This window comes from Microtus ochrogaster, unplaced genomic scaffold (assembly GCF_000317375.1).
Source record: "Microtus ochrogaster isolate Prairie Vole_2 unplaced genomic scaffold, MicOch1.0 UNK27, whole genome shotgun sequence".
Lineage (NCBI taxonomy): Eukaryota > Metazoa > Chordata > Mammalia > Rodentia > Cricetidae > Microtus > Microtus ochrogaster.
The window spans coordinates 3,082,314-3,098,897 of record NW_004949125.1 but is presented as its reverse complement, the minus strand read 5'-3'; the positions used below and the strand labels follow the sequence as shown (position 1 = coordinate 3,098,897).

At 49.1% G+C, this 16,584-nt stretch overlaps 2 protein-coding genes across 5 annotated transcripts in view; both read left to right on the top strand.

Annotated features, from left to right (window-relative positions):
* Positions 1-4,934: 4,934 nt before the first annotated feature.
* On the top strand, positions 4,935-14,176 carry Zdhhc4 (zinc finger DHHC-type containing 4). Of its 3 annotated transcripts, none has more exons than XM_005368014.2 (8): positions 4,935-5,014; positions 5,571-5,747; positions 7,559-7,683; positions 8,796-8,869; positions 10,057-10,235; positions 11,615-11,740; positions 12,583-12,827; positions 13,820-14,176. In XM_005368014.2, the coding sequence occupies exons 3-8, from the start codon at positions 7,567-7,569 to the stop codon at positions 14,111-14,113; spliced, it is 1,035 nt and encodes a 344-aa protein (XP_005368071.1). In that variant the 5' UTR covers positions 4,935-5,014; positions 5,571-5,747; positions 7,559-7,566; the 3' UTR covers positions 14,114-14,176. The 3 variants fall into 3 exon arrangements, with proteins under 3 accessions (XP_005368071.1, XP_013209519.1, XP_026645507.1); XM_013354065.1 differs by having other exon boundaries at positions 4,964-5,014; positions 5,571-5,721; XM_026789706.1 differs by lacking the exons at positions 4,935-5,014; positions 5,571-5,747; positions 8,796-8,869.
* A 906-nt stretch (positions 14,177-15,082) lies between these two features.
* The window catches only part of CUNH7orf26 (chromosome unknown C7orf26 homolog), a 13,167-nt gene continuing 11,665 nt past the window's right edge, over positions 15,083-16,584 (top strand). Inside the window, exons 1-2 of one of the 2 annotated variants that reach the window (XM_026789751.1) lie at positions 15,083-15,534; positions 16,068-16,289. In XM_026789751.1, coding sequence (XP_026645552.1) covers positions 15,343-15,534; positions 16,068-16,289 — 414 coding nt within the window. In that variant the 5' untranslated portion in view covers positions 15,083-15,342. The remainder of the gene's footprint in view (positions 15,535-16,067; positions 16,290-16,584) is intronic. The other variant, XM_005368013.2, reaches the window with a different exon arrangement.

Below are 16,584 nucleotides of genomic sequence, written 5' to 3'. Positions count from 1 at the left end.
TGGGACATTTACACAATGGAGTACTACACAGCAGAAAAAATGTCTTGAAATTTGCAGACAAATGGGTGGATCTAGAAAACACCACATTGAGTGAGGTAATCCAGACACAGAAAGACAAATATCATATGTACTCACTCATAAGTGGATTTTAGACATAAAGCAAAGAAACCCAGCCTACAGGTCACAATCCCAGAGAACTTAGACAACAATGAGGACACTAAGAGAGACATACATGAATCTAATCTACATAGGAAATAGAAAAAGACAAGATCTCCTGAGTAAATTGGGAGCATGGGTATCATGGGAAAGGGTTGAGGAGGAGGGGAGAGGCAGGGAGGGAAGCAGAGAAAAATGTATAGCTCAATAAAATCAATTAAAAAAAGAAATTTTAAAATAAAAAAGAAACAAAGGAAAGTGGAAATTCCAATGGGTGACTTGTACGCCCACAGGCTGTGATACAAACCAGCTAAAGGCAACACACTGTGGCACCACCTACTGGCCAGAGTAATTTTTGTTCTGATATTTGTGTGTGTGTGTGTGTGTGTGTGTGTGTGTGTGCGCGCGCGCACACACACACACACACACACGGGCGGGCACATAGATCAGAGACTAGTTTGTGGGAGCCAATCCTCTCCTACCATTATGTGGGTTCTGAGGAAGAAACTCAGGTTGTTAGGGCAGCCAGCACCCTTACCTTCTGAGCCACCTGGCAGGCCCTGTTTGACTGTTTTCTTCAGTATAGCTTTCAATCAGGTATAACTCACCTCTCCCAATTCATCCAGGGCTGCTGATATCATGACAAACCAAAACAAGCCAGCAAAGCACTTCTGCCACATTCCTCCCCCCACCCATCTGTTTTTCCATGGAAAAAAATCCCCATGATTAATACATGTTTCCTGCATGAACAGCAATTGAATCTCTATGTCTCTCTGTGTGTGTTTGTGAGCGTGTGTGTAGAGGCCAGAGGTCAACCTCTGGTGTCATTCCTCAGGAGACACCCGTTTTGTCTTTATGTTTGAAAATTCTTTGGCCAAGTGATGGCGGTTCATGCCTTTAATCCCAGCACATGGGAGGCAGAGGCAGAGACGGGTGGATCTCTCTGAGTTCGAGGCCAGTCTGGTTAACAAAGTGAGTTCCTGGACAGGTTCCAAAGCTACAGAGAGAAACCCTGTCTCAAAATAACCAAAAGCATCCTTTAGGTGTATCTGTGTTGTCCATGCACGTGTGTGATGGGGTGCCTTCACCGTGTGTTTGCAGAGATTAGAGGAGGCTCCCCACGTCATTCTCTACCGCTTTCCAAGTATTTCCCTAAAGCAGCTTTTCTTGTTGAAACTGGAGCTCTTGTTTTTTCCTCTCGGCTGACAACCAACAAGTCCCAGTGATCCTCCTGTCTTCAACACCTCAGTGCTGGGGTTGAAACTCCACAGGGAACCACCTCTGCCTTGGTACAGGAAAACTGGAAGATAAACTCTGGTCCTCAAGGTTGCAGATCAAGCTCTTACCCCTTGACCCATCATGCCAGTCCCCACTCTTTTTTTCTTTTTAAAGACGTTTTCACTGGGACATGGAGCTCACCCATCAGCCCAGACGTGCTGGTCAGCCAGCCCCTTGAATCTTCCTGGTTCTGGCCTACCAGCACTGGGATTACAGGAGAATAACACCATGTCCAGCTCCCATCCATCCCCCAGAAACAAGGTCTCTCTATGTAGCCCTGGCTGTCCTGGAACTCACTAAGTAAACCAGGCTGGCCTTGAACTCACAGAGATCCACCTGCTTCTGCGTTCTAAGTGCTGGGATTAAAGGCTTGTGCCATTATGCTGGCTATGTTTGATTTTTTTAAGGGGTTGTGTGTATTGTGGCAGGTAATTTGCCATCTGAGTTGTGTCCCCCAGCCCAGCTAGGAAGTCTGTATCCCATTTCCATATCACCTCTAACATTCCTCCCAGGGAAAAGCGATCATGGTGTAAAAGGTGGCTGATCCTGTCAACTGATCTCATGACAGGTTAAAAAAAAACCCAACTTGATATCACAGGTCCAGTTTCAGGGGTTGACAGGAAGGTCTAAGAATAATTCTAGGAAGAAGCCTTCATTCCACACATCAAAGGCAACTCAGTACTTTCTAGAAGACTAAAGTAAGATACTTGGATTTAGGCTCCAGTGTATTTTTTTTCTTTGCTCTTATAAAACAGATGCCAGTGTTTGTGATCGAAAGTTCTGAGGGGTGCAGAAGAAAATACAGTTCAAGTTGCACTTGGTTTTCAAAAGCCAGCAAAGCACTGAGAAATTTATCCAGAACTTGTATTTTAGAGACAGGGTTCTGTTATATATAAGCTGGGTTTCCTTTGACTCCTCAACCTCCTGACTGTGGGGGTTACAGGACAGCATCTATGTAGGCCATGGTGGCCTCAAACTCATGATTCTCTTTTTCAGCCTCATGAACCTCTTTCCTCTGTGCCCCCACCCTGGAGTCAACTTCAGCAGTTTCTTTTGCTTGACTGCTATGCTTCCTTGACCTAGAACAGCAGCTGGCACTATTAGCCAATATGTGTTTGTGGAATGAATACATATACATAATGCAAAATGAGTTTTTGCCAGGCCTGTATTCCCAGCACTCATGAAGGAGACCCAATAGGCTTGTGTGGGGTATACCATGAGAGTTGTCTCCCTATCAAAGAGAGAGAGAGAGAGAGAGAGAGAGAGAGAGAGAGAGAGAGAGAGAGGAAGGAGTTTGCAGAACATATACTAAAGAATGGTAATTCCGGCTGGGCAATGGTGGTGCATGCCTTTAATCCCAGCACTTGGGAGGCAGAGGCGGGCGGACCTCTGCGAGTTCAAGGCCAGTCTGGTCTACAAGAGCTAGCTCCAGGACAGGCAGGCTCCAAAGCTACAGAGTAAACTCTGTCTCAAAAAAACAAAAACAAACTAACAAAAAAAGGTAATTCCACTGTGAAATGATTTGGAAGAGATGGCAACCAAAGATTATTGTTTTGGATAATTTGATTCATTTCCATTCCCTTCCCTTCTTTCTGTGTTTAATGAAAGGCAATGAAGCACAAGAAAAAGGGATGATTGACCTGAGATTCAAAGTTAGTCTGAACTGAGAAAACCAGAAAGGGATGGGGATAAAACTCTGAACTCATGTGGGTAAAAAGACAAACATTCGAAATATTTGATTACCAGCTAAGGGTTAACTGTCAGGCTGGAGCCCGCTGGAGACCTTGATGAAATCTAGCCTATTCTGGGTGTGAGATGATCTCTGCATGCAACCATTCTTCTAGGTCTCACCTCGCCTGCCCGTTCTGTGTTTGCAAGTTTGCAAAAGCCACGGATACAATATATTTAGAAAGATATGATTTTTTTCTAAAAGGAAAAAGAAATCAAGAAGCTGGGGTAGACAGCAAAGCAAACAGGAAGAATGAGCTTTGAGGTCGGCGGCTAGAGATCAGACATTCTTCCTCAAAGAGAACCTGTTTTTCAGAGGTGTCGAGAATAGCTCTTAGAGGATCTGCAGGCGTCCAGAGCAGAGCCACATCCACAAGGACCTGCTCAGTGCTATGTTTGGAAGCTGCCCTTCTCACCCCAAGGCTGTCTAACATCAAAACAGCCTGTTCATCCTCAGGGATTCCAGCCAAACAATGGCCACTGCGCCCCAGGAAGGATGCTCAGAGCTGCACATGGAGACAGCAGGAGCCAGGGACTTGCACACAGCAGAATCTGAACTCACATTGGGGACATATTGTGACTTCTGCAGTGGAAGATGCTGGGACTGGACCAGATCCCAATAATGTGGCTGGCTAAGACACACCGGTAAGACACAGATCCTCTGCTAGGGTACCTGCTGGTTGTCCGAGCCACTACCAAGCTCCTCCCACGACACAGAAAGACCCAGGCTGTTTGGCACAGCCCAGCAGTTCTCCTGCACCAGATCCAAGACTTTATTTATTTATTTATTTATTTATTTATTTATTTATTTATTTCTGGCAAAGGTGCTAGAAAATTCCAGTTCCTGTGTTGAATGTGGTTGTGTATGCCTGTCACCCCAACAAAAGAAAGGCTGAGACAAGGAGGTGCAAAAGCTCAAGGCCATCTTGGTACAGTGTGGTGGGACCTTAGCTTTGTTTGCTCATTTGTTTTAGGCAAGGTCTAGCTATGTATCCATGGCTGGTCTGGGATTCATTATGTAGACTAGATTGGCCTTAGATGTAGAGATTCACCTGCCTCTGCCTCCTGAGTGCCAGGATTAAAGGCGTGCACCACTATGGCTGGCAGAGACCTTAGTTGTTTTTTGTTTGTTTGTTTTTGTTTCTTCGAGACAGGGTTTCTCTGTAGCTTTGGGGTCTGTCCTGGAACTCGCTCTATAGACCAGGCTCTATAGACCTCTAATTCACAGAGATTCACCTTGCCTCTGCCTCCAGAGTGCTGAGATTAAAGGCTTAGGTCAGCACCGCCTGGCGTGGAAACCTTAGTTTTAAATAGAAATTTTTTTAAAGAAAAAGAAAATAGCTTTTCTATGCATGTTCATACAAGAAATCCGAATTAAACTCAGCGGGTAACAACAAACAAACACCCAAGAATCAAATAAAAGCCACAGAAGTGGGATGGGGGCTTTGTGAACTGAAGGAGTCGGTAGGGGGCGAATGAGAGTAGTCTGTGGAATGACCAAGACTCATTTCAGACGCGTAGGAAAATGTCAAGTAATGATAAAGGAGGAAAGGAAGAGAGGAAGGGATCGGAGAGGAAGAGGGAGGGAGACAGACGTTAAAAGCGAAGGGGAAGGGAAGGAGAAATAAAATCAATGAAGCTAGGCGAGGAAAAAGAAAAACAAACAAAAAACAAAAACAGAATGTACTAGCGGCTCCAGAGTCTAAGCCCCCAAATTCCCAGCCTCGGGCAGCTATTTCCGTCGGAAGTTATCCTTGTCGCGGGCACTGATGACGCCATGGACGCGCCGGAAAACCCGGGAGTGCTCGGGATGGCGCCAGCTGGGAGTAGCTGACAGTTGGCTGGGTTTGGGGTAAGGCAGCTTCGGAAGGCTCAGTCTGCACCCCGTGTTTAAACCTCCTGGCTATGTGTGGGATCACAGTCCTCCGAGCCCCCTGCACCCCGCTTCTTGTGCTCTCCTCCCAGTCGGCTGTCCTCCTGGTCCTCATTCGGGGCTCCGGACGCAGCTACGGTCTCCCAACCTGCTACAGAGCTTCCCTTATCTCCTCTGAGCCTGATGCATCCCGGATCTGGCCACAGGATGGCCTCCATTCACCACTACCTCTCCCCGGTCCCACCACAGCGTGAGCTCAAGTTTGCGAAAGTCTTGAATATAATGTATTCGGAAAGCATCCAGCAAGGGAAAACTATCCGGGACCTCACGGAGGCAGTCTCGGCGCCTCAGAGAGACCCATAGTGATAGTGACAGCAATAGGGACGATAGATCCAAAACAACTGGACTTTAACTTTTCGTCCCAGTTCAGCAGCGGCGCAGTAGTCTCTACTTCCAAACGCTTTTCGCAGTGCATACCCCCCCCCCCCAACTGATACTTAACATTGTGTAAGCGTGCATTTGGTTGTCTCCGCAGCTTGTTCTGGAACAACCATGTCGCCGTCTTTCCACGTTCCAGACGCACAGCGCTATCCACGCAGAGGTGCTATCTGAGTTCTCCGTGGATGTGGCCGAGAAGAATGAATGCTGGAGGAGCCTCCGGAACAGTGTCGGACCGAGAGAAATATGTAGGCGGGAGATCTTCTGTTGCCTTGTGAGAATGGCCTGTTTTGTTCCCTCTTTTGTTAATCGTTTCTGGTTTGATTATCTGAGTTGGAATGTTGACCCAGAATCCTGCCTGGTAAAGCCAATGCCACCATTTCCAGTTTCTAACACAGGTCTTTGTATTCTGGTTCTTGTGGTGATCCGTGACAGTGTGGCCACTGACCTGATTAATAGCACATGATGCCTGATTCTGGGTGTGGGACCCTCATTACTTTTAGGAATTGCTCATTCTGATGAGGTCCACAGGTTCTTGGGGGGAAGGGGAACTTTATCAGTGCCTATGTGAATACTTAAGATAGTAAAAGATTTTGTTATGGGTGCATCTCTGTGATCCCAATAATCTGAAAGCTGATGCAGCAGAATTCTGAGTTCCAAGATAGCCAGAGGTGCGTAGTGAGACCCTGTCTCAAAAAAGCGAAAACAAAACAAAAACAAATGAGGGGTTGGGAGGTGGCTCTGTTGATAATGCCTTGTAATCTTGAGGACTCAAACTTGATGACCAGACCTTATGTTAAAGCAAAAAGTTGAGGGGCTGGGAGATAGTTCAGTGGGCAAGAGTGCTTACTTGGTAAGCATCAGGTCCCGACATCTTCCTCATGTCTGCAGACACACACCTTCAAGTACCCACTCTAAACAATAGATACCAAAGTAAATACATAGTAAAATAAAAGCTACCTTCTCATCTTATTTAAAAAAGAAAGAAAGAAAATAGAATGTGGTGTGCAGCAGAGGTCTGTAATCCCAGCCCAGGGGAGGAGGTGTCAGTGGCGTCTGTCAGACCTGCTGGCCAGCCAGTCCTGCTGAGTCTGAGAGCTACGGGCTCTGAGAGGGCGCATACCTCAAATAAATATAGGTAAGGGCTGAGTGGTAGCTTAATCATAGATTGCTTGCCCAGCACACATGAAGCCCTAGGTTCTTGTCCTATTGACTTGACGTTGCCTTGTCCAATGCTTTGGGATAGAGCGCTAGCTTAGAGAGCGAAGTACTTGTCTTGCAGTGTGAAGGCCAGAGTTCAAATCCCCAGGACTATGTCAAACCTGATGTAGTAGTATGTATCTATGTAATTCCAGTTTTCTCACCGTGCACACAGCAGGAGGGTCACCAGAAACACACAGGCCAGCTGGCCTGACGTACCCCACAGAGAACAGACAGCAAGGTGGGGGAGGAGGGCCAACACCAGAGTTGTCTTCTGACAGCCACGTCCATGCTGTGGCATGATCCATCCACTTAGACAAACGCACATACACACATGTTCAAATATTAAAATCTGGGTATGTTCGTGCATGCCTTCATCCCAGCCTTTCGCACACAGAAGCAGGTGAATCTCTGCTGAGGCCAGACTGATCTGCATAGTGAGACCCGGTCTCAAACAATAACAAAAAAGAAAACTAAGCCCCAGGACTAGTGAGATGTTTCAGTGGGTAAGGGCTCCTGCTGCCAAGCCTCATGAACCGGAGTTTAATTCCCAGGACTCATATGGTGGATGGAGAGAAATAACGCCTGAAAGTTGTTCTTTGCACACACACAGACTAATAAATAAATAAATAAAATGCAATTTAAAATAAAATGGAGCATAATTGAGGGAGCTATGTCAACCTCTGGCTTGAGCACACATAAACATGTCTATGTTCATCTGTAGACACACGTGCACACACAAACAAGTACACACACAGCCCACAGACAAGCTAATAAAAGGGATTTGTTGCCCTGAAGGCAGACCCCAGTGTTCATCCTGAGGCAAGTTATACTTGGCGGGATAACTCCCGCAGTTGCAGTCACTAATGCTGTCTTTCCCTGCAGCCTCCAGCATGGACTTCCTGGTCCTCTTCTTGTTCTACCTGGCCTTCCTATTGATTGGCATTGTCATGATCTGCATCTTCACAAAGAGCCAGCGTTTGAAAGGCCTGGTCCTGGAAGGAGCACAGGTAGCAATCCTTGGATACCGCTGAAGTTTGATACTAGACTGTAGGCATAGTCGGAAATGCTCACTGGGCCAGGTCTTGGGAGTCTTCCCTTCAATCCCAGCTGTTGGGAAGCTGATGCAGGAGGACTGGGAATTCAAGGCCAGTTGGGGCTACACAGAAAGATCCCGTGTCCAAACGAACAAAAAGTCATCTTGCTATTTTGCTTTGAGAGGGGTCTAATTTTCAAGGTTGACTGGGAGGAGGGGGACATATAAACAGAACACAGAGAATCCTAATGCCCACTGTCATTGACGTCATACCATCTACCTTCCTTCGGGGACAAAAGCTAAATGGGGGCGAGTGGCCATGAGGAGAGCTTGACTTGGGAGGACTCTGGGGATCTGGAGGTGAACTTTGAACACGGAGTGGAACCCAGAGTAAGGAAACGGCAGCTTTCACACCAGCCTCTGCCCACTCCCTTTTCTTCAAAGACTCTGGCACATACATTCTTTGCAGTCAAAGAAATGGAGAAGTTGTCTACACCTCCTAAATCTCCACACTTAGGAAACTGAGGCAGGAGGATCATACATTCTAGGCTAGCTTAGGTGACATGATGAGACTGTTTCATAAAAAGAGGGGGAGCTGAGGAGATGGTTGAGTAGGTAGAGTGCTGGCCATGCAGCCGTAACGACTGAGTTCAGATCTCCGGAACGCGCAATAGTGCTGGCTGTGGTGGTGGCCAGCCTGTAATTTCAGTACTTGGAGGCAATAACAGGAAAGCCGCAGGGCAAACTGGCTGGCTAGACCAGCCAGATGGTGAGCTCGGAGAGACCCTGTACCAGTATGTAAGGTGGAGAGCAACCAAGGAAGATACCTGACACCAACCTCTGACCACATACATGTGCACATGTGTAGACAGAAAGACACTGCACACGCGTGCACCATAACAACGTGAGCAAGTTGGCTGAAAGAAAAGGTATAGAAATAAGCCCTCTTTGTTCTCTTGGACTGCTTTTTCGCCATATGAAGGAACAGTGGCTAGGATCACCATCGTTGGTGGTTGCCTGTGGAAAATCTCACTTGTGCAGGAGTGAGGGGAATGAGAAGTGAGGCCGACCCTTCTGTGATTTCAGGTGTGCTCCTGCGTAATCCCACAATGTCTTCAGAGGGCCGGCCGGAGGCTTCTTCATCAGCTCTTCCACACACGGTATTTGTGGCTCAGGGTTTAAATATGGCCATATTCAGTCTGGGTGACTGAGTGTTGCCTTTCCATAGCTTCTGGAAGTGTCTTGTGGTTTTCAGCATAGAATGGGAAGGATCCTGGAAGTTTCCAGAGTGCTGGGTTTGGGACGTCTCCTGACAGATCATTTACCATTTGTCTCTGAGCTTTGAAGATGCCTGATTTTATTTTATTTTTTTAAAGTTAAACTTTCTTTTCTTTTTGTTTCTTTGGGGTTTTTTTGTTTGTTTTTTTTTCTTTTATACTTATTTATTATTAAGTATACAGTAATCTGCCTGCTTATGTCCCTGCAGGCCAGAAGAGGGCAGTATATTTCACTACAGATGGTTGTGAGCCACCATGTGGTTGCTGGGAATTGAACTCAGGACCTTTGGAAGTGAAGCCAGTTCTCTTAACCTCTGAGCCATCTCTCCAGCCCCTTGATTTTACTTTTTCATTTATTGACTGATTATAGTGCTGGGGATTGAGCCGAGGATACTGTGCATGTCTCTCAGGCTTTCTTCCTCAACCACGGAACCATATCCAGACCAGCATGGCCACTTGGTTTTGTTTCTGTTGAGACGGGGTTTCATCCTGTAGCCCAGGCTGGCTTGGCACTGACTGCATAGACCAGACAGACCCCTGGTGGTCCTCTAGCCTCAGCCCCCCCACCCCCCGGTGCTGAGATAGCAGTCCCGAGCCACTGTGTGGGTGCTGGGAACTGCACTCGGTCCTCTGCAGGAGCAGGGAATGTTCTCAATCACAGACCATCTTCTCAGCCCCAATTACTACTGCTGCTGCTACTATTATTCTAGACAGGGTCTCACTATGTAGCTCTAGCTAGTGTGGAACTTTTTATGTAGAACTCATAGAGATCTGCTTGCCTTTGCCTCCTGAGTGGTGGAGCTAAAGGTTTGCACCTCCATGCCTAGCTTTTATTTTGGTTATGAGACAGAGCTTTACTATGTAGCCCTGCCTAGCTCAGTATTTGCTGTGTAGCCTAGGCTGTCCTCAAACCCAAGGCGAACCTGGCTCATCCCTGAGGTGCTGGGATGACAAGCATGTGTGCCACAGTGGGCCCTTATAGGAAGCGGCTGGCCTAGGTCGTGCTCCTTGGGCTCATGTGATGTCGTCTGGGAGTGGCCTGTGCATAAGTCACCTGTGCTTCCTTCCAGCAACCCCACCTTCATTGTCCTGCACCTGCTCCTGCAAGGGCTGGTCTATGCTGAGTACACCTTGGAAATATTTGGCTACTGCCAGGAGCTGGAGTTCTATCTGCCTTACCTTCTCCTGCCCTATCTGCTGCTGGGCGTGAACCTGCTGTTCTTCACCCTGACCTCTTCAGCCAATCCGGGTAAGTGAGCTGTCAGGCTGGTCACAGCTCAGGCCTCGTGTTGCTGTGTCACAGGTGACGCTGTCCCTAGAAGAGGGCAAAAGACCACCCCCCCGATGTTTGCGCCACCTTTCAGTTTTGAGTGTTTCCTATTTTATTTTTGGTCTTTGACCCATGGGCTATTTAACTAGTGTGCAGTCTTCCAATATACATTGTTTATTCTAAGACAGGGATTTGCTCTGTGTCTCAGACTGACCTTGAACTTCTACTTCTTCCAAATGACTATATGTTGTAGTTTCTAAAATTTTCATTTAATTGCATATGTCTACTTGGTCAGTATGATACAGCTTCCTTTTTTATTTTATTTTTTAAATTAATTAATTTGGTTTTTCAAGACAGGGTTTCTCTATGTAACAGCCCTGGCTGTCCTGGAACTCACTTTGTAAATCAGTCTGGCTTTGAACTCACAGAGATCCGCCTGCCTCTGCCTCCTGAGTGCTGGGATTAAAGGTGTGCGCCACCACTGCCTGGCAGGGTTCCACTTCTATAAGTGCATTCGAGAAGAATTGGGAATGACTGTTTAAAAAGTGCTTTCCAGGGATGAGGCTAGCGTTCCAACACTGATTGTGGGGATGGTCACATGACCCTGGTGCCCTGTTGACCACGGAACTGAGTACGCTTAAATTGGCCCTCATCTATAATCTGAGCACTTGGGAGGCTGGAGCAGGAGGATTGTGTCAAGTTCAAACTGACTTAAGAAGCCGTATAAAGGACCGAGATGGCTCAGTGGGTAAAGGCACTTGTGGAACAAGCCTGGCAACGAATTTGATCCCTAGTGCCTACGTCCTGTGGGAGGAGACCTGGCTCCATACCACTGTTCTCTGGCCTTCAAGTGTGCTGTCGCCTACACCTCCACATACATTAGTCACTCAAACACATACTACTACATAAATAAAACAAAGAAGTGAATTTGGGTTCCTGAGTTATGTCTCAACAAGCCAGTTACTCAATGTGAATTAGGGGCTGACGGTTGCTGTGTTGGTGAGGTGCTTGCTATCCAAGCATAAAGACCCGAGTTCTGGGTGCAGTGGTTCTGACCTGGACTGCAGGGCTGGCAGGCAGAGGCAGAAGGAACCCTGGAGCTCGGTGGCCAGCCAGCCTCCGAGTGAGTGAGAATCTGTCTCAAAAAAAAAAGTTGGCTGACTGATATGTAGGAAGCAACACTGGAAGTTGGCCTCCAGCTTCCACACACGTGTGCATCTGCGTACCTGAACACCACAGAACATAAAGTGAATTTCTTAAAATAGTAAGCATTGTGGTTTTAGCTGCATTGTGCTGGTTTGGGTATCGTAGGCTTGGTCAACTATATTGCTTAAAACTGACATCCCTTCCCTTCTCAGGCACCATCAATAAAACAAACGAATCATTGCTTCTGGAAGTCTATGAGTTCGACCACGTGATGTTTCCAGAGAACTCACGGTGCTCCACTTGTGACTTACGGAAACCAGCCCGGTCCAAGCACTGCAGTAAGTGTGGGCAGCTCTTGGGGCTCTGTCACACACCCCCTCCCAGCACACACCTGCCAGCCCACAAGGGAATGCTGCAGAGGAAGCACACACCAAGCTCCGTGTGGGCATTCTCCCAAGTTTCCAACAGCCGAACCCAGGACTAAAGTGTGCTCCTTCACACAGCCACACTGACCTGGCGATTGGTGGAACAGTGGACTGAATGGGGTGGAGGTTGTGGAACGCACACCCCAAAGTCACATCTGTCCAAATAAGTTCTAGACTCACTCTTGTGCCATAAGTCAGAACCCACTAACTTTGTTAATGTCAAGAAACTTTTTCTGATTTTTCTTGTCCCTACTTGGTGCTCAGTGACTCTAGTCACTGCACACCGCAGTTCTTTCTTAAATATGTGTGTGCGCGCACACGCACATGCCCATGCCCATGGTCCAGTATGTGCGGCAGATGTGTGGCCTGTGCGTGTGGGGCTAGAGGTTGGTGCCAGGGGTCTTCTTCATCGTATATATTGACGGTTGGTCTTTTACTTGAATCCACCCACTGATTCGTTCAAGTAGTCTAGGTAGCTAGCTAGCTCAGGGAATCCTGTGACCTTCTGCCTGGGAAGCCGCGAACTTGCCTGGCATCTGTCTGTGGTAGGGATCCGAACCCGTGTCACGCATGCCTAGCAAGCACTCACACCTGAGCCATCTCCCAGCACCATAAGCTGCTGCCCTAAAAGCCTAGTGACAACAGCTGCCGTGCTCCCAGGCCGCCCGTGGTCAGTCTGTAAAGCGCAGTCAGTGTGACTGCTCTTACTGTCTCCTCAAGGACACAGCTAGCTGTGCCGCCTCCTTTCTTTGCAGGGGTGTGTGACAGGTGCGTGCACCGTTTTGATCATCACTGCGTCTGGGTGAACAACTGCATCGGAGCCTGGAACACCAGATACTTCCTCATCTACCTCTTGACACTGACGGCATCGGCTGCAACCATAGCCATTCTGAGTGCTGCCTTTTTGGTCCGACTAGTGGCAGTGTCGGATCTGTACCAGGACACTTACATTGATGACCTTGGGCATGTCCAGTCTGTAGACACGGTCTTTCTTATTCAGGTAATTCTGCATTGGGTCCTGGAGTGGGGGAACGGGACATAAAGCTACTCTTTTTAAAGAATAACATTATTTTTATTAATTCTTTGAGGATTTCCTATATGTATTCTGTCCCTCCCAACTTTGTGTCCTTTTTTTTCTTTTCTTAAACCCATGAGGTCTCATAATGGTGGGGTCATTCACTGGATCATAGTCAACCTCCTAGGAGCCAGACTCTTAAAGGAAACTGACCGCCTCTCCCCCAGAATCCATAAACCATCTCCGGCTGCCCAGTTAGGAGTGGGGGCTATACTGGAATGTTGCCTGGCTTGATTTTGTGCAGACAGTGACACTTGCCATGAGATGATGATCCTATCTTGTCCAGAAGACACTTGACTCTGATCCTCCCTGTCTTATGGCTCTTACACTCTTTGTGACCTCCATTCCGTGATGGTCCCTGGGCCTTGGGTGTGTGTGTGTGTGTGTAAGAGAGGAGAGAGAGAGAGAGAAAGAAAGAGAGAGAGAGAGAGAGAGAGAGAGAGAGAGAGAGAGAGAGAGAGAGAGAGAGAGAGAGAGAGAGAGAGAGAGAGAGAGAGAGAGAGAAATGTTCTGTCCTGTTTATGGCTGAGTCTCTCCAGACACTTATTCTCAGCACTTTGACCACTGTCTGCACTAGCCACTGTCCACTGCAAAGAATGAGGTCTGAGATCTGCACTAACCTGTGGGTAGAAAAATATGAACTCAGATGTGGGTATATGTGTGCGTGCGCACGCATGCACATGTATGCTCATGAGACAGACACAGAGATATAGAGAGGAGAGAAAGAGGGTTTTGAACCCAGGGCCTTGAGAATGCTAGAGCATTGCTGTACCTCTGAGCTGTATGTACCGCCTGGTATGTAAGATTTGACGTATGGGCTGAACTGAGGTGGTGGCTCTGTGCCATCGCATAGGCTCAAGGCTGGTGCTCGCGGTGTCACAGTCTGTTTGCTAACACGCGTGTCTTTCTACCCCCAGTATCTGTTCCTGGCTTTCCCACGGATCATCTTCCTGCTGGGCTTTGTCATGGTACTGAGCTTGCTCCTGGCCGGCTACCTGTGCTTCCTTCTGTACCTGGCTGCCACTAACCAGACCACGAATGAGTGGTGTAAAAGGGACTGGGCCTGGGGCCAGCACTGCCCTCTGGTGGCCTGGTCCACATCAGCAGAGACTCACATCTACCAGAACATGCACTCCCGCGGGTTCTGGAGCAATCTTCATGAGATCTTTCTACCTGCCATCCCCTGTTATGAGGAGAAGAAGAAGAACTAGCCTGGGAAGTGGCCTTTCAAATACAGCGCACATCTGTCTGTACAGATGGCTATTTTCTAAGCATCGTTTGTGTTAGTTTCTGCTGTGAGAGTGTGAATGGGCTTTTGATGGGGAGGCAAAGAATGGAAGCCGGGCTTGCTGAGCTCCACGAACCTTTCCCGGCTCCATGGCAGACTCCCTGCCTGCTGATTTCCTGCTAGAACCAATAGCTTCTGAGGGTCAAGAGATGGCTTCTCCAAGGCTGTGGGTGACAAGGAGACTGTTGTCCCTCTCACATGAACAAGAACCATACAACCTTATTCCTTGATGCATAGCAGGGTCTTGGCAGCTCCACGTCTCAGGTCTGTGCCCAGCTACCCTCTTTTCCTAGTGTGCTTCCCCCCAGGAGGCCTACCTTCGGCAACCATAGGGCTCTTATTCATTGTTCTGTGAGTGGGCCACACTCAAGACGTTTCTGCTCTGTTCAAAAATTTCCAATTTTCACCGCCACCTAGTTCAGCGTGAAGTGTAAATGATTGCCCATAAATTGTATAAAAATCCTGGGGTGAGAGTGGGGGGGGTGTTGTGGGGTAGGAGGGGTTTTAGGAGCAGGAAGCCTGTGGGCTGCACGGTGTATTAAGATTCCCATAGTCCTCTTGGGCTAGGCCAGAGCATAGCAGTTCAGAGGGCCAGGACTCAGGAGAGGTTTTGGAAACACCGGTTCTGGGAACAGAAGGTGGAAGCAGGGTATTTGGGAGGGAGGGGTGCTTACCAGCATCATCGGACCTGGTAACCCCCGGGGTTAAGGATATGCCCTTGAGTGGTGGGAAGCCTCAGAAGGCTTGCACACCTGGTGGAGGAGCAGTTTCCCAAGAAGGCGGGGCGGGGCGGGGCGGGGCGGGGCCTTGTGCCCTCGTGCTAGTCCGTGCGGGCCTCACCGCCAGGGGGCGTCCTCGAGAGAGCGCGGCTGCGGCCTGAGCTTGGCCCCTGCGGGCCGCCGTCGTCGCCCCGGCATTCCGCCGCCGGTTCGGCCGAGCGGCGTCGGCTCCCGCGTCTGTGGGCGCTGTTGTCGGACTCAGGGCGCCCGCTGATCCGCGGCGACGACGACGATGGCCCCCTGAGCAGATCGGCGCTAAGTAGCGGCGGGCGGGCGGGAGCCGCGGCCCTGCCCGCGTCTGAGCCCAGGCTAATCGCGCCTCTTTGTCTCCGGGCGGAAGTGGGACGCGCGGCGGGGACGCGGCGGCCGCACCATGAGCGACATCCGCCACTCGCTGCTGCGGCGCGACGCGCTGAGCGCCGCCAAGGAGGTGCTGTACCACCTGGACATCTACTTCAGCAGCCAGCTGCAGAGCGCGCCGCTGCCCATCGTGGACAAGGGCCCCGTGGAGCTGCTGGAAGAGTTCGTCTTCCAGGTGCCCAAGGAGCGCGGCTCGCAGCCCAAGGTGCCCATCCCGTCCGTGCTTTCGCTCGGTGACAAGCGCTTGCCCCGAGGTCTCACAGCCTCCTCCGGTCCCTCGTTCTTGCAGTCCAGCGGCGTGGCTCAGCCGCGTGCCTGTTTTGCAGGCGTGTGACAGTCGTCCACCAATGATCCAGGAGGAGACTTTGGGGATTGGCTACTTAACATCACTGGAGTCTCAAACCTGGGTCCTCTGGGATGTTGCATAATTAGATGCACGACTTTTTCTTGTGCAAGGGGTTAAGTAAGCCCGCAGGGCTTAGGGTTCAGAAAGGTGAAAACATATACTCGGGAGGGGTGGGGGGTACAGTTTTGGTTTTCTGGGTTTTGTTTTATTTGAGACATTGCCTCTCTATGTACTGTGTAGCTCGGGCCAGCCTACAACTCAAGATCCTCTAGCCTCAGCTTCTTGAGTGTTGGGATTTCAGGCATTCTCCTCAATCCTTTACTGTGGGAGGTAAGGGGCGGGCGCAGGCCCCGTCTTTCACAGCTTCTCTCCCGGATTTGTCTTTTTAACAGAGACTGAATTCGCTCCAGGAGCTCCAGCTTCTTGAAATCATGTGCAATTATTTCCAGGAGCAAAGCAAGGACTCGGTGCGGCAGATCATTTTCTCCTCCCTTTTCAGCCCCCAAGGGAACAAAGCCGACGACAGCCGAATGAGCTTGTTGGGAAAGCTGGTCTCCATGGCCGTGGCTGTGTGTAGGATCCCCGTGTTGGAATGTGCGGCCTCCTGGCTCCAGGTACTGTTCTCCAAGTGCTCTTGCTTCCCGGAGTCTCCATAAACTGTAGAGTTCTTTTACACATGTGTGATGTCCTCAATCACCAAAGCCTGCGTGCTATACCCAGTCCCGTTTTAATAGAGCATAAGGTTAGTTAGTTTGAGACAAGGACTCAGTATGGAGTCCTGTGCCTGGCTCTGGAATTGTAGCCTTCTTATGCATACAGTAGTAAGTGGTTATGATTTGTTTTGTTTTTGAAACAGGGTCTGATTTGAAATGTAGACCAGCTGGCCTCAAACACAGAGACCCGAGTGCT

Excerpts from the sequence above, each read along its gene's own strand:
- Zdhhc4 (XM_005368014.2), top strand. The coding sequence starts at position 7,567 with ATGGACTTCCTGGTCCTCTTCTTGTTCTACCTGGCCTTCCTATTGATT. Across the intron at positions 8,870-10,056 it reads CATCAGCTCTTCCACACACG|CAACCCCACCTTCATTGTCC; the intron begins GTATTTGTGGCT and ends GCTTCCTTCCAG. Across the intron at positions 10,236-11,614 it reads GACCTCTTCAGCCAATCCGG|GCACCATCAATAAAACAAAC; the intron begins GTAAGTGAGCTG and ends TTCCCTTCTCAG.